Source organism: Lissotriton vulgaris, chromosome 2_1, assembly GCF_964263255.1.
Source record: "Lissotriton vulgaris chromosome 2_1, aLisVul1.2, whole genome shotgun sequence".
NCBI lineage: Eukaryota > Metazoa > Chordata > Amphibia > Caudata > Salamandridae > Lissotriton > Lissotriton vulgaris.
Window position 1 is genome coordinate 982,595,816 of NC_141687.1, and position 16,953 is coordinate 982,612,768.

The 16,953-nt window shown below is 43.3% G+C and overlaps 1 protein-coding gene across 1 annotated transcript in view; it reads left to right on the forward strand.

The window, feature by feature from the left end:
• The window catches only part of LRP2 (LDL receptor related protein 2), a 358,266-nt gene that overhangs the window by 67,948 nt on the left and 273,365 nt on the right, over positions 1 to 16,953 (forward strand). The window contains exons 4-8 of the mRNA XM_086956556.1: positions 4,238 to 4,354; positions 9,630 to 9,740; positions 11,522 to 11,635; positions 13,632 to 13,748; positions 16,227 to 16,370. Of these exons, the coding sequence (XP_086812682.1) occupies positions 4,238 to 4,354; positions 9,630 to 9,740; positions 11,522 to 11,635; positions 13,632 to 13,748; positions 16,227 to 16,370 (603 nt within the window). The remainder of the gene's footprint in view (positions 1 to 4,237; positions 4,355 to 9,629; positions 9,741 to 11,521; positions 11,636 to 13,631; positions 13,749 to 16,226; positions 16,371 to 16,953) is intronic.

Consider the following 16,953-nt stretch of genomic DNA (forward strand, 5'->3'; position numbering starts at 1 on the left):
TGATCCTTCGGTCAATAGATGACAGACCATCAACTCTAGTAAGGACGGTTGCGCCAAAATTGCCTTGTTCGGTACTGGCAGTGCACACCTGGCGGTCCAGAACAGGAAATAGGATTAATGATCCCAACCACTGGAAAAAACTCACAGCACATTAGGGTCATTCATGTTTTGTATTTCAACAGCAAACTCCTACTTCCGGCTTTTGAAAAAAATGCTGATATGCTGTTGCATTGAAGTTGGTACCTGCACAGAAAAGCTTCTATGCCTTCAGTGGAAGAGCCTTGGCAGCATCTCTGAGAAATGCACTGAGCTATCTGCCTGTTTGGTGGAAATCTCTAAATATGTCAAGCTACACTCCATCATGACGGCAGAGTAAATCCCTCCATTGACTAGGAAGAACAGAGTACAGTCCGGCATACTTTCATTAAATATATTATTTTCTTGTATTTCCATTGGCCACACATCTTTACATTTCTAACTGCTCAAAGTTCTCAGTATCCTTCCATGAGCCATTACCAGTCCACTGTAGCTTGCTCCACTCATTGTCCCTGCCAGTGCTGCAAATGACATTACTAACATAACTACTGACAATCACACTCCTAAAGGAAGAGAGGAGTTGGCCTAATGGCTAGGGCGGTCGACCTCGAATCTGGGGCACTGGTCCGAGTCTCGGCAATGATGCTAAACATCCTGTGATTCTTGCCAAATCACGTAATCTCCCCGTGCCTAACAAAAATTAATATGTCCTCATATAATGCAACTGGTGCTATGTAAAGGGCTCTGATACCCGATTCGAGTCAAGTTCACGCTATATAAAACTCTGTAAATAAATAAATACAGGTTTGACAATTCAACTATACCAGGCCTCTCAAGCTACACAAATGGCTTGGGCAGCAGGTATTCGTCATTTTTGATGTATGGTGAATTAATAAACAACTGTTGTTGTGCTCATCTTTATATTAGGCTTTTAATGTCACCAAGTGGCAGACTGTCAGAGAGTAGATGGCCTAACGGCTAGAACTGTCGACCTCGAATCTGGGGAACTGGGTTTCGAGTATCAGCAACGACGCTGAACATCCTGTGATTCTGGGCAAATCACTTAATCTCCCCGTGCCTAACAAAAATGAATGTGTCCTCATGTAACGCAACTGGTGCTATGTAAAGCGCTCGGATACCCGATACCTTTAGGTCAAATTCGCACTTTATAAAACTCCGTAAATAAATAAATAAACAGTGCTCACCACGGAAACCACTGGCTCAAATTAAGCACTGGACAATACACCACTATAGAATATCACATTAATTCAGAAAAAAATATTCAGACCTCTGCAGCAGTTTGCTACTCGATCATGCAGAACAGTCAACAGGCTCTCGTGTATAACCATCAAAGTACAACAGCAACTTGCAATGTTGCAACGAAAGCCTCTTTCCTGGACACAAGGAACTATGTCAACACACTGCAGTTTGCAGCGACTGGTACCCACTTCCGTAATTGCCTGTCTGATAACCGAGGACCTAGCAGAGGAGATTATTTTGAGTCACATACACAGTAAGGCGCTAGGAATTTGAGGAGGTGTGGACCGGCTCGGAATCCGTCAGCTGATTCTTGAAGGATACACTTTGAAAAAAGATGAAGGCGCTCAAAACTTGGCACCAACTATTTTGCCCAGTGGGGCTCACCCGGCGAAGCTGATTATTATTTTTGAAAAGGACCACCGTTGACCTGGCAGCTATTGTGCCGCACGAGCCAAGGTCTCATGGACTCCACAGGCAGTGCTTTGATGTGGCAAAGAGCTAGTGAATTTAATCTCCCAATGAAATGAATGACGGCGAGGGAAATTGCAATATGAATTACACCCCTAATGTGCTCAATCTTTCCTTCACGCTTTTCTCCTTTATCGTTACCATGCATTCTTATGTATTTGTTATGTTCCTCATGTTATCCGGTTGTGCTTTCTCTGTAAAGTGCTCTGACACCTTCGGGTCATGTTCGCGCTATATAAAACTCCTCAAATAAATAAATAAATACATCTTGGAGTTTTGCCTTTACCAGACTCCACTTTCTATAGAGAAAGGCATCGTGTTTTTCTTGTGTCCTGCAAATCTAATCAAAAATATCCACACCACCCGAGAGCAGGATTCGCAGTTTAGACCTTCAGGCCAAATACCAGGTAGAGCAATATATGAATCATTTATGATTCTATTTTATTTATTGTTTTCGCACAGCGCTAACACTGGTCGGGACCATTTCAAAACACCTAAAAAAGACATGGTATGCCTTGAGTGACCGCCACACTCTGGGTCATTATGGACACTTTTATCTACGAAATATTGATTTTAGGGGGGTTGGTCCAATTAGTTCAGTGGAAGCCAAACAAGACTAACAAGACTACCAACACCCAGAATGCATTGGGCTATCCCACTGCAGACTAGGACTGGAAACAATGTCCATTTTGAACTGGAGGGGTGTGGTCACCTTTGGTTTGCCCAGAACTCAAAGTGGTGGCTTTTTCTGATAGAAAAAATGCCAACAATGTGGAAATATTTAACTAGAAATAAATGGGAAGTGGCTCAAGATACACTTTAGAAGATGATCAAATGAGCCTCAACAAAAAAGATGTGTGATGTGTGAATGTTTCGGTTTGGCCAGAAACTTTACAAAGAAGCTTAGTGAAGAAGTGTCAGTACCTTGGCTACGCTCCATAGCCGGCTGCTGATCCACTTGTAACCCTCAGGTTCTTCTCTCTGAGATGTTTGGGGCTCATCTGGAAGAAAGTAACTGCCTTTTCCTTCCTTGTCTAGGATAAGAATATTTCAGTTCAGGAGCAGTGCTTTCAAAGCGTCCCTTCTAGTTTATACATTTTTTAATTTACGATTTATATTGATTGGTACATAGCACAATTCTGCTGTGTCACAACGCTAAGGGAGGTGAACGGATCATGCAAGGAATGTAACACATGATAGTGTCATCAGGTGAAAAGGGATTACTTCCTATGACGTGTTGCAACGCTAGAGACCATGTGGGTATGGAGCCGCGAGGATCAGAGATTGAGTGCCAATTTTCCAGGCGCCTTGTCCATTGATGGACTAAATGCTTTTGTGCTTTAAAGTGTCAAGGAATACTATACAATGACCCCAGGTAGCATCTATGCAACTTGATTCTGGCTAATCCCTGACACATAGTCATGAGCCATGTGTTGAGAAATGGGCCAAGCTTGACAACATGTGAGATGCTGAGTGAAAGTCAGACCTCAAACTTTACATTTTGGGGTGTCTCTGCAGAGTAGCAACATTGAATAGCTTAATAGAAGTATTTCCTCCATAGTAATGGGATTAGGGGTAGGTCCCTGTTCAGTTCACCATATCAGCTGCCGATATCATTGTCTATGCCTCAGTCTACCCATATAGATAGTTTTGCAAGCACCGAGTGTCATATTAAGTGAATCCTGCATGGGACAGAAACAGGTTTTGTAAGGTATGACAAGAAAACACCACAATGACCCCCACGAGTTGTGGTTGGGAAGAGGAGGTCTGATGGGATCAGAGGAAGAACTGCAAGGGCAAGGAAGGACAGAGTGTGGTGGTAATTAAGCAGCATAAAACACACCCTTCTGCCTGACCATGGAGAGGAGTTCTCTCTAATATGTATAATCACCTTCTACATCTGGAGGCAGGCTTATACCTGTAGTATTGAACAAACTTTGGCCTATCGACATAATTACCCAGTTTTTATCCAACACTTTCTATTTTCAATTTTGAAAATACCAAGTTGGTCCGTTGTTCTTTGCCACAACCAAACAGGGGGTGAAGCACCTTGATTTGCTTTGCGACACAGAGAGTGGCTTGAGAGGTTGGAAGCCATGTGCAGTCTCTTGGTGGTAGATGTCACAGTTGATCAAGTGAGGAGAAGTGCAGGCCCTCTGCAGCCGTATCATGACCAAGGGATTCTTCTAGGCAGATTAGCAAATGATGCCTGATGGGGTCATCTAAATTTGTAGCACTTAGGGGGCTCAGCAGGGTGGCTACTTGCCCTCACCATATGATTCCATCCATGGTAATTTGAACGAAGAATGATCAAGGCGTAAAGAAAAAGAGGGTAACATCTATAAAACATAATGCTTCCTAATACTATTGTCATCATACCTAACCAGGAGATCCACCATCCCTTCCTTCACCTTTGAAATCCAGAATGTGTCAAATTAACAAAAAATGTAACCATGTGTTGTATATTTTACAGCGGCGGGGACCTGTTCAAGCCAGCAAATCACCTGCTCCGATGGAGTGTGCGTACCGCAGAGTTACCGCTGTGATCGCGTCAGGGACTGCTCCGACGGAGCTGATGAAAGGGGCTGCCGTGAGTTTCTCTTTTATACGTTAACACCAGCTTTGATTTCACCCTCTGCTTTCTTTGGCATTTTAATCAATTTGTAAGATTAAGGGGCTCGTTGACAGACATCAATGGTCACAATATGCTTCTTGTTATCAGCATTTCGCTGCAGATTCCTTCGCGGATTAGCGCTGATGTCCTCCTGATGGAGTTATATGATTGTGGTGAAGCCTTACTGGCCTCATTGTGCCGCAGAGGGATATTCAGTCCTACATTTGAGGCATTCAAAATTTGTGAAACTAAAGATATCAGAAAACCTCAATAAAAATGCTTCAGCAGTACTTAGTTGTGAAACACAGTGGGTGTGATTCACAATAAATGAGTACATTTCACCTGAAGGTTTACAACCGTGCATGTGTGTAGACTTACTCCTTTGATGAATTCACAAAGGTTTTCCAGGTTATGCCTCCAAACTTGCAACTGTTGCGGCATATTTTTGTGAATATGCAATTGCAGCCACGCGGAAGCATTTCTGCAGGCACAATTTTGCATAGTTCACAATTATCCATGAGAAAATGGCCCCTACACAATAACCAATGTTGTGGGTGCTCTATTTCCCTTCCTTCCAGGAAAGGAATTGACTCCTGCTTTTTGCAGGAGTAAATCTCCAAGCAATTCCATAGTGAGAATGAGTCAGATATTATATGGTAATACTCACAAACTTTCCAATTAATGGTTATTCCCAGACTTTCAATGGAAAACCACACCCTGGAATGCACAACCCTTAGTAAATTGAGTGGAATTTACTCACACACAAAATTACTTAACTATGGAGTAATATTGCACGAGTAAATGGATTTATGTGTCTTAGGGCCATATGTATCATAGTTCCGTTTTGTGATTTCTAAATAGTGATTTTTAAGGAATCGCTATTTAGAAATCGCAAAATGGTATGTATGTAGAAATCAGCTTCTTTTTAGCGATTTCTTTAAATTCCTTAATTGCGATTAGCAAATTGCTAATCGCAATTAAGGAATATTTTCCCATTTATTTCTATGGGCCAGGAGGCCCATAGGAATGAAGGGGAAATGTGCAATTAGCAATTAGCTAATCGCAAATTGAGAATATTTTCAAGGGTGCAGGGGTGTCCTAAGGACACCCTGCTGCACCCCTGAAAATGACATGTGTGCGCATAAGGCGCACATACATGTATGAGCGTCACATGGCACCTTTTGTTTTAAAAAAAATAGCTTTTTGAAAGGAATTCGCAACTTACCACCAAGTTGGTGGTAATTTGCGATTCCTTAGGGACAATTAGCAATATTTTTTTGCATGATACATTGCATTTAAGGAATCGCAAATTGTGCGATTCCTTAAATGCAATTGCAAAATAAGGAATCGCAAATTGTGCGATTCCTTATTTTGAACCACATTTGCTTAATACATACCATATTGAGAATTCACATTCGCAAAGGCCGAGACTCTGCAAATTTCGGCCTTTGCGAATGCGAATTTCAATGATAGATATGGCCCTAAGTCACCTTACCTTGAATATCTGGCACTCTTAAATTGATTCATTTGCTTATCTAAGAGCACTTACACCTGCAAATGACTTTGTGAATCAGTCCTTCTAGGTCTGCTTTTTGAAATAATTTTGATCTTAATACTGGAGACTCAGGGGTAAACATATATGGGTACTTCTAAAGTTAAATGAAAGATTATTTGAAAAAGGAGTTTTTCATTTATGGTATATTTAAATAGAAAAATTATAGCATGTACATATTGATGACATACTTTACTTTTATAGTTTCATTTCAACAAAGGATGATGTCGGAAAGGTGTCACAGAGAGTTCGGGTCTTAGACACTCATCTAGAGTATGGCGGATAAGATATTCCATCACAAACTTACCACATATCCCATCTGCCGTTATGCACTTGGAACATTGCGGACAACATATCCATCCACGTTCGATACGAAGTATTCTATCCATCAAACTCTAAATGAATGACTGGATGAATGAATGAATGAATGGGCATTTGTAAAGTGCACTGCTACTCCACGGAGTGTCCTGGCCCTTAAATGAGGCCCGCACTGTTGATATCTGTGTATAACTTTCAGGTGCACCGAAGAGTAACACCCAAAGCTTATTATGTCAGCACTGGAAACTTTATTTCCATGACTGCTTTTACTCAATGGCAGCCATATAAAGGCCTGGCCTCGTAGTTCTTCTGCTTGCTTCTGCGGACACATCTGACAGGGGTTTGCTCAGCAGGGATCCTTCTCTATTTGGCTTAATTTGGTGACTCAAAATTTCCAATGCACAGTTAATGAAGAAGCTCTTCACACACCGTTGACGGAGGAGTTTTCCAAATTTAACATTTAAGCAAAAGTGGCTCCTCACCAGGGCCGGACTGACTATCGGGCGTTTTGGCATGCTGCCGAGCTGGGGACTGATTTCACTGCGGTGGGAGCTAATTTCGTTCATGGAGACCTGCGTGTACTTCAAAATAATTAAGGCAAAACGAATTTCGTTCAGTACACGCAGGTCCTCATCAACGAAATCAGCCCCCAGCTCAGCAGCATTCCATAACGCCCAGTAGCCAGTCCGGCCCTGCACCTCACCATTTAGTAGATTTTCTAAAATGTCCATCCATTTTTGTAGCCTGGCTATCATTATGAACATCATTTTTCTTGGTTGGCTTAACGTCAATGTGGCGAATAATATTCAACTTTATTTTGCAATTTAAGTATTAATAATACATTACCAATATTTTTGAATGCTTACAGGTAGCATTTTACCATTTTATATAAACATTGGATTCAACTATTTGTAAACTGGCCAACCTCCTGTGCATCTCCACAGCTGGACCTTCTATGGAATGTTTTATGATCTTCTGGCTGAACTGTGGACAAGGGTATCACATGATTTCCATGTCCTTTGGGACACCATTTTTCAGTCCAGGGATTTCCTTTAACTATTTTATGCATTCTGGCAGTTGAAGTCTTGGTACATTTCAACGTAGTAAAGCGGACTAACACACCCTAAAACAAAGATTTGCAAAAGGAAAGCCCAGGACTGGTCCTCGTGTCTCTGAGGACATGAAGTTTCTCCATGTGACCTTGATGATGGGCTGATAAACCCTGATCTCAGACTGCTGCTTCCTCCTTGGGGCCATGATCCGTGGAAAACACACAGGCACCCGCCATGAGTGCCTAAGAAACAGACAAGGGCGCAGATCACTTTATTTCTATTGCCTCAGTTCCAGTGGCTTCCCAAAGTTAGGATCTCTTTGAAGAGTGCAGTTTCCTCTTTCACGTCATGGCATGGACTGCAAACGAGGAGAGAAACAAAGAATGGCATTTTAAATGGCTAATATAAAGTAACGAGATATGTCTATAAACACTAATAAATAGTACATTAGAAGCCAGTAACAATACATAACTGGAACTGCAATCAGGGACTTAAGCCAAATGATATATGGGCTCGAAATCCGTGCTTTCAGATATGCTTAAGAACAACAGGGGACATTTACAAGAAAATGCCGGAGCGCGGTGTTATGCCAACTTTGGCAACGCCACTCTCTGACATTTTCAAAATAAAAGTATGCGCTGGATTTACAAAATACAGTGCATCCCTGCATTTTCCCCTAGTGCCATGTTGCAAGGGTGCCTGAGCTGCAGGGGCGATTGTTTATGTGCAGGAAGGGACACCTTCCTGCACATAAACAATCAATAACTGTGATTTGCTCATTGTATGTGCGCTGCACAATGCAACACACATGGAAAGAGCAAAAACAAGGAGAAATGTATTATTTCTCCTTGTATCGCCATTCTAAGACCAGGTTTTACCTGGCCTTAGTTTTGGCGCTGCTCCATCCTTGTAAATACGGGGCAGCATCACAAAGCAATAGGTGGTGCGGCACAACAACCATTGCAACACACGTTGCCTGCCCCTACGACGCACCAAACTGCAGCGGTAAGGAGCATATTTATAAGGCAACGCCACCTGAGCATCAAAAAATGTGTCGCTCCTGTGGCTTTATGGCTTGTAAATACGCCCCAACATGTTTAGAAGTTGCACTTAGAAGGGAAGGGCAGGCAACGTGATGGAGGAAAGAATCAGCCCAGCTAGCTGTAGCCAGCAGGGCAATGCAGCGTTGGAGGAAGAAAGAATAGCTCAGTGTGTGTGCATGTGGTGTGTGTTTTCGTTTGTAGGTGTGTGGCTTGCGTCTAAGCTTGCATGTAGGTGTAGACGTTTGGTGCATGTGTGTGCATGCATGTATTTTTGTGGGTGGGAATTTTGTTTGTGGGGGGCGCACAGGCGAAATTTGACAATTCCGCAGTGGGTGCACAAATCATTGCATTTACAACAGAAACCCTAGTAAGGGTTCCATCTATGCCAGGAACTGCAGATGATCTGAAAGACCAGCCAACTGTAAAACACCTCAGGTATTAATTAGCTGAGCAATTTCGTAATTAACACATCGAAACAGGCTGTTTCTCACCCTGATTCAACGTAGTTCATAATTGGATTAACAGCAGAGAACATTGATGCACCGTCGGATTTTCCTTCCACATAAAACAACAATATTATGCGATTTACATAAAGCTGACTAGGATCTTGGCGGGAAAAGCATCCCCTCGCGAACATGCCAATGGGACCAGACGTGGGTCTTCTAGGCGCAATCTAAAACGCCCTATTCATGGCAATATGTTTTCTTAGGACCTGCCTTGAACACATAGGTTTGATTTTGAAAAATACTTCTGGGGTGTATCAGATAGGCATGTGTTGACCAGCTGTCGCCGTGGATCCCACACTTCCTCGTAGTGTTTTATCCTATCACCAGTTATGCGGCAGCGGAGGGCGGAAATATCCAGCAGGGTTCACTAATACAGGCTGCAAATGTATGCGACAAAGAAAGGCAAATTAGAAATAACATTATGCAGTCAAAGGCAAATTATACTGCGCATTGGGTTACATTTTGTCCAACCAGTTTGAAATATTAACACATAGTGATAACACACACGTGTTTTTTTGTCGGTGGCCCAAAATGGCACAATTTGGGTGCTAGTTGTTGCTTGTTTTTGTGACCATTCCCCACTTTCGAAGTAAATAAAAATGCCATATAGTGTCTACTTAGTTTGCAAGTGATATGAAATGTGAAGGGCTCTGCTTAATACTTCTCACATGGTGTAGCAGCCCTAACACCAACATTAACTGAGGGAATGTATCCACAATATGTTTTTTTTAAAGTTGATTTGATATTGCCCAATTTATTCCGAAAACATTCTTTTTGTAGAATACCCTGTCTGTGGCCAGTTGTCCTGTGCAAATGGAGCGTGTTATAACACAAGCCAGCGCTGTGATGGGAGAACGGACTGCAGAGATCTGTCTGACGAAAGCAACTGCAGTAAGTACACCACATCTGCTTCTGACGTGGGTGACACTGATTTAACGTTGTTGTGTTTTATCATGTAGCTCACGGCTATAGCTATTGCTTCAGAAGGGCCGTGTCTGTGTAAGGGCTTCGGTTGCCAGTGCACTCTGGCAAAGTGTCTGCATATTTGTCAGTACAATCAGCTGGGAACAAGTTGTGGGTCTGTTTGCAGTGGCACAAACTCTATTTTCCTGGCTAGGCAATCAAACGTGATCCTCAAAATGCTGTGAACTTTTTCAGCGACTGCCTCACGCGATGAAGCTGCATTCCTATTCGTATCTTGATGTACAGTTGACTGTGGCGCGCAGGAAGGTGACCACATGACAGCAGTAGCTCACAAAACACATTGGGGCATATTTACAATAAAATGTAGGAGCGCGGAGCTGTGCCAAATTTGGCGGTGCGGCACTCTGCCATTTTAAAAATGCAGGGATGTGCCTTATTCACAAGAAGACAGCGCACCCCTGTGTTTCCCCAGCGCAAGAAAAGCTGCTTAGCGCCAGCGCAGGCCCAATGCTGCCATGTTGCATGCTGGTGCCATGTTGCAAGGGTGTTGCGTGGGGTTAAGCCACGCAAAGTGGCATGGCGCCACCTTGTAAATATGAAAAATGGTGTGGCACCACTGGAGCATCAAAAAAGGGATGAACAGATGTCTTTATGTTACTTTAGTACTGACACTTCTGTACCATGGTCTCTCTAAATTTAGTTTCAAGCACCTGGGTTGTTTGCAACAGTCTCAAATCCCCCACTACTGAGGAAGGATTAGCTTTTGCTTCTTTTACCTGTAACCTGTTTCAAACGTTCAGCAAGAACCATCCCTATGTGTGAGGGGACATCTTGTATGGTCCTGCTGAGACTAGGAATGCGCCTTTTGGATGTCTAAGGAAGCACTTCCATAGACTTGCAAATCCCCGGTCCTAAAGCTGTGCTGCAACTCTACCTTTCTTCTCAAGTTCTGTGAAACTGACACATAGTTGAAGAATAAAACACAATTGTTTCATTGGGTTCAGCACCTGCAATACTTTCATAAAAAGAATTGTCACTTTTTTCTAAACTGATCTTCATGAAATGAAATTTGATTTGTAGAGCGCATGGCTGCCCAGAAGCGTCCCAGCGATTGCTTAGGGAACCCGTCCTGGTATTCCCCTGCGAGATAACCCATTACTGGGCATCCCCAAGGTGAAAGCCAGGCATCCCGCTGCGAGGGGCCGTTGTGGAGATTAAGCAAGCTATTGCCCAGAGTTACAGAGTGGGACTCCATGAATGAAATAGGCACCGAGGCGAGAATTGTCAGGTCCGGGGAAATTTGAGCCCAAGACCCACCTAGGCGGGGAATTGAACCCTGGTCCGGGCCAGACTTCTGCATCAGGGTCTGCCGCTCCAACCACTTGAGCCACACTTCTCCACACTTCTCCATAGAGATTCGCCAATTTTGCTGCACCTGCCTCAGTTAACAGTCACAAGTAGAGCTAGTTGTGATGGTAGGTATAACGAGCTGCATTTTTGTATATCAATAAATTCGCTTAAAGCGAGATGGTAAGTCTCTCTGACCAATTCTTAAGCGATGCTGATGTGGGTCAGATCTAAAAGTCCAAGACCCTTTGCCCTTGGACATTCTCTTCAGGCACCCGGTGTTGTAATATCCTTACCTTTTTTGTTCCAGGAGTGTTCTTTCTTTGCAGTCACTCTAGTCTGTTATTCTGCACTTGCTAATGTGACTTGTACTAATGCAGCCCTCCCATCCTGTTTTGTAGCTCGAAGATGTCTCCGCGACCAGTTTCAGTGCGGCAATGAAGAGTGCATCCCTCGATCCTACATCTGTGACCATGATGATGACTGTGGAGACGGCAGCGACGAGCGAAACTGCAGTACTGTGGTTTTATTTGCTTTCTGTTCTAGTTTATCACTTGGGTTGGGTGCTCTCCATGCTCCTTGCACACAGCTGGAACCCAGGAGGCTGCCAATGGAGCAGATCCCTCAGCATGCTAATGCAATGGGCTTGAGCATTATTTAACCACATTAGCGCGGCGCGAATTTTCGCGCTGTGCTGAACGTTCTTAAGAAAGGGCGTGGTCATGACGTAACGGTTCCGTCATAAGCACAGCCCAACCGGCGCTCATGACGGAACTGCTCCGTCATGAGCGTCGAAGGGGTAAAGAAGTAGACTCTTTGGCGTGTTTGCAGAATTGACCGCTACCGAGAAGGCGTGCACACAGCATTTTCACTCTGTCCTTGCAATGGTTATATTTATGCGTATTATGCTGCGTTGCCCAGCGTCTCTAGGTATGTGTGTAAGCATGTTATGTATTTATGTAGCATGACTTTAGTTGAGAGCAATAGAGAACTGTGCATTGAAGCATCAGAGGCCGAGATCTGACATGGGAAGCACGACTCTGTGTACGTGGGTATGGGAGGCGTAGGTGTTCCTTAATTTACTCCGCTACAACTTCGATCGGTGCCTTTATTGGCTGATTTGATGCTCTTTGAGGAGACGTGTCCTCATATCTGGCCTGAACGAAGGAACAATGGGACATGCTTACTTTGTGTCACGGTTATTCATGTAATGCTTGCCATTATTCATAGGGTAAAGTGTAAAGATTGCTGCAATATTGATCAATATCTTGCTATTTTGAAGAATTTGAGAAGCAACATTGATATTTCATAGAGCAGAGCTGACTATTTCTTTTACCTTTATGAGTAAAATTTTACCAGGCCAATAGCTCCAAGATCTGGTTTCTAGATTAAGCCAGCTTTTGAGACATGAAGGGCCTGGTTTAGAGTTTGGTAGAGCTGGTACTCTATCGTAAGGTGGACAGACTTTAACCCCTTCCATGCTGATGACGAACCCCAGCCGTCATGCACTACGGTGCTCGTGTGCTGATGACGGCTGGGGTTCGTCACGGCCCGCCCCTGTTCGTGCTGTTTACAGCACACCAGGGAATCGCGGCCGCATAGAAGGGGTTAAGTATGTCAGAGAAGGAGCTCCATTGTTGACATACTCCTGCGCTTGACAGAGTGCGGGCAGTTCGAGGTTTACCTAAACCACCATCCGCCTGATTTAGAGTGGACAATGTTATGCGTTATTTTTGCTGTTCGTCACTGCCAGGTAATACTGACAGTTAGGGGCAGCAAAAATATATATATAATTTTTCTCACACCATAGGAGATAAATCCTATGGTGTGTAAGTAATTTTTTATTTTCCTTAAAAGAAAATACTGCTTTGGGATTTTTATTACAAATGTAAAAACTTGTTAAATGTTTGAACAGCGGCTGTCGTGTTTGACATGCCGTCCCTCAAACTTTTAGCACAGTGACAGGACCAATTGTAATGGCAGTTCCTGCCAATGACTTGAGATGTCTGGAGGGATGGCAGACATCTCTGAAAATGAATGGGTACTCCATCACGCAACTGAGTATTTTGCACTGTCGCCCTACTTCTCAATCTAAATCATGCCCTATATTTTAACCCCTTGCATGCTCATGACGGAACCAGGCCGTCATGAGCCACAGGCAGTGTGTGCTCATGATGGCGTGGTTCTGTCATACTGCGGCCGCTCCGCCCAAGCGGCACTGATTCCCTGCCTGCGCGGGCGAATTGATGAGCGGGTGTGGTCATGATGGAACCAGGCCATCATGAGCACACGCACCTGTAACTCATGACGGTGTGGTTCTTTCATGAGCACGGAAGTGCCGCGCTCACCCCCTAGCCCCCGGCGCCACGGCAAAATTCACGGCGCAGGGAAGGGGTTAAATCAATTGCCCCTTTCAGTAAAGGATGAACAGAAAAAACAATGTGTTTTTTTCTCTGGTGTATGGATTGACTACTTCTGTTGTGTTGAGCCAAAGTGTGTTCTCTCTTTCAGGCTACCCAACTTGCAGAGGCAACTACTTCACATGCGGCAGCGGCCGCTGCATCCACCAGAGCTGGATTTGTGATGGAGATCTTGATTGTGAGGATTCTTCTGATGAGGATGGATGTGGTATGGCCAAAGACAACCCCTTTTAAATGTCTATTAAACAAGCTCCTTTGCTAGGTGCTGCATCTCTTAAAGGTGCAGTACCACTTCGGCTTGATTGAAAAGTAAATACATTTCTAGAGCTATATTGATTCCATTTTCGCTCTTGTTGTGAATCTGTTTCCGATTTAGAACTGTACTTCTTCCTGTGTGCAAATATGTTGAGAGGAAAAATACATTTTTCACAAACCTACAAAATTTTAAACCACCTTCCTTTAAATTTTCAATTTTCATGTTTTTTATGGGTTAGTAGCAAACCGAGAACCTCAGCAGCACTCTTGGCTCTTGTTAGAGGGCAGACAATATTTTTTTTATTATATTGAGCATATCCCATAAAAATCAATCAATCAATTAATCAGGGGTTTGTAAAGAACAACTACTCACCCGTGAGTACAAATGAGATCCCCCTACTGCCTCTGTAAGAGCTATAAGTCTGCCTTGAATTACAGAGAACATTTTGACAGTGAAAAATATGTCACACCGAAGACCATTGCTTTGCTGGTCTTAAACTAGGCTTTTTGGGTGAAGTGTATGGGTGGGCAACACTGGACCTGGCGACTTCTGGGTTAGGAGCTTGTGGGGGGGTCCCTCACAGAAGAGAATTGCCCAACACTTTCCTTCCACACCACACCACTGCCCTTCTGCAGTACACCACCTCATTTTGCTCAGTTAAAATGAGACACATTAATGTTCCACTGACTGTCAGCAAGATTTACACCCCCTACAAGTAATACGGAGGCAAAGGCCTTGTTTATCATTTATAGGGGAGAGCTTTTTTTGTTGAGTCCGTTTAAGGCTCCCATGCCACCCGTTCTGTAACAGCTGAAGGGGGCGTTACTTTGGACACAGTTTTAGCCCCTGGAAAGAAAGAAAGTTTAAAGAAAACCAAAAGCATGCTGGTGTTTTCATTGTGACATACTATTTGTTGCCATCTTTTTATGTTTTGGTAATAATGGTGCTATTAAGATTGTTATTTCTGAATTATGTGACTAAGAGCCAGATTTACCAAAGTATCACCCAGCGCAGCAGCCCAAAATGCTGCACTGCGTTGCGTGGCATGGAGAGAGCAGGAGATCCCCATAACCACTGAGATATGGCACTCTCCTCTCCTTTCCCTAGCGCTGTCGCAGAATGTTGTTGGCTAGCACCACGTACACAGGCGCCATAGTGAAATATGGACGCGTGAGTCGAATATGTGTTCTTACAACGAATTCCGTTGCAACGCATGCCTTTACCACGCATGCGTTACAACGGAATAGTTTTTCTTCGCATAGGCTTTTCCTCTAATACTTCCATGGTGACGTCGTACGTCGTTAAGAGGAAGCGGAAGTTTCTTTCCGTTTCCTCTTAAAGGACGCTGTTTGCCTGCACATCTCGACGTTTTTTGAGGTGAGTTTCGTTTTTTGGGGGGGAGACCCCCCAAGCCCCCTTTTTTTTTGTTACCCTTTACCACACATGCCTTTACTACATACCTCGTAGTAATGGTATGCGTGGTAAAGGCTTTCGTGGTAACCACGCATGCGTTGTAATGCATGCGTGGTTAATGTTTCCGTGGAAACGGCCGCGTTGTAGTGGCCGTTTCCCGCGTGAGTCTAGCATAGGCTTTGTACTGGAACGGTCCCTTTTAGTACAAAATACTATACCTAGACAACTTTAAAAACTTTTCCTACATTGAATTTGTGCTGTACAGTGCAACACACATGCAAAGTCGGAAAAGAAAGGAGAAATGAAAAAATTTCTTCTTTTAACGTTTGTTTTCAAGTGGCATTCATTTTTTAGCAGACACCATGTCTGCTATTGTTATTCTATAGGTTTTTTGTCAAAAACCAAGGCTGGCTGCATGATACCATGCATATGTATCATTCATGGAACGCCTCCTTGGTTTTAAACCAGTGGCCTCTAAGTTCCTGAGTGGTGCTAACCACAGTGGGACAAAGAGCTACCTAGACCCTAATTTTGTTGTTACAGAAAAGTCCTCTTTTTCAATGTGCTGTAGGAGTATTTCCCCTAGTATTAAATATACATATGCTATAAATATGATATAAATATGTCCTCTAGAAAATATGCACATAATTTCGATGGAAATGCATAAAATTCATAGTTGAGCATATTTTGTCTTGGGCATTGCAGTAACCAAACCTTGAGGTTTATTTAATGGAAATAATGTAACGATCAAGAAATATCCTACGAAATACAGAGTTATTCTAATTTTTGGGGATAAATCATTACTATTGTGTTATATTGGGACAACACGAAAGGCATTGGGCCATGCCCTACAAAGACATATGTAGTTCAGCATCTTCTGCAACTCTGGTACCCACTTTCTAAGAACACACAGATACAAAATACCACATTACAAACGTTTTATCAATTTTCTTTTAAAAGGCCCCAGTGCACAGGAAGTGAATATTCACCTAATGAGGCTTCTGTTTCCCCTCCCAGAAAGTGGCCGCCGAGAATGCTTCCCAGGTGAATGGGCCTGTCCTACGTCTGGACGCTGCATTCCGATTGGAAAGTTGTGTGATGGGACAGCGAACTGTCCTACCGGGGAAGATGAAACTAATAGCACTGCCCTCAGGAACTGCAGTAAGTGCCAAAAGTGTCACATGTGCCAGTAGATTGAATGTATCAAATGAGAGCTTCTACTTGTTCTAGGGAGATGAATACACGTTTATGCATAGTTAGGGCCACTGGGATTATGCGGTAGTCGAAGACCAATATATGTGGTGGGGCTGACTCACTAGTGCAGCAAAAATAGGCACATTTTGGAGCATATTCTGTGGCAGTTTTATTTCATCATTTTTTCAGTTTATCACAGATTACATTGACTGGACACATATTTCACTGTTTTAATACGTTATATATTGGACCGTAGCAATCACCTAACAAATGGTGACCAGTTAGCCTCTTTAAAGGATCTTCCACTGAGTGTGAGGTGCTTTTTTTTAATAACTTTTGATCCATTTGAGCTAGAAAGCATTTTTTTGCGAAAATCTGCAAATAAAGTATCATTTGGGAGATAATGTGGCAATCTGACTGTGTAGACAATGCTGCATAATTCCAGTGTTCCTATGTGCAATTCATAAATCATGCAAGTGCCACTGTCATTAAGTATGTCATACTTTGTCATTGTGGGGGGCAGGATGGCCATTGGGGTACAACCAGCAGC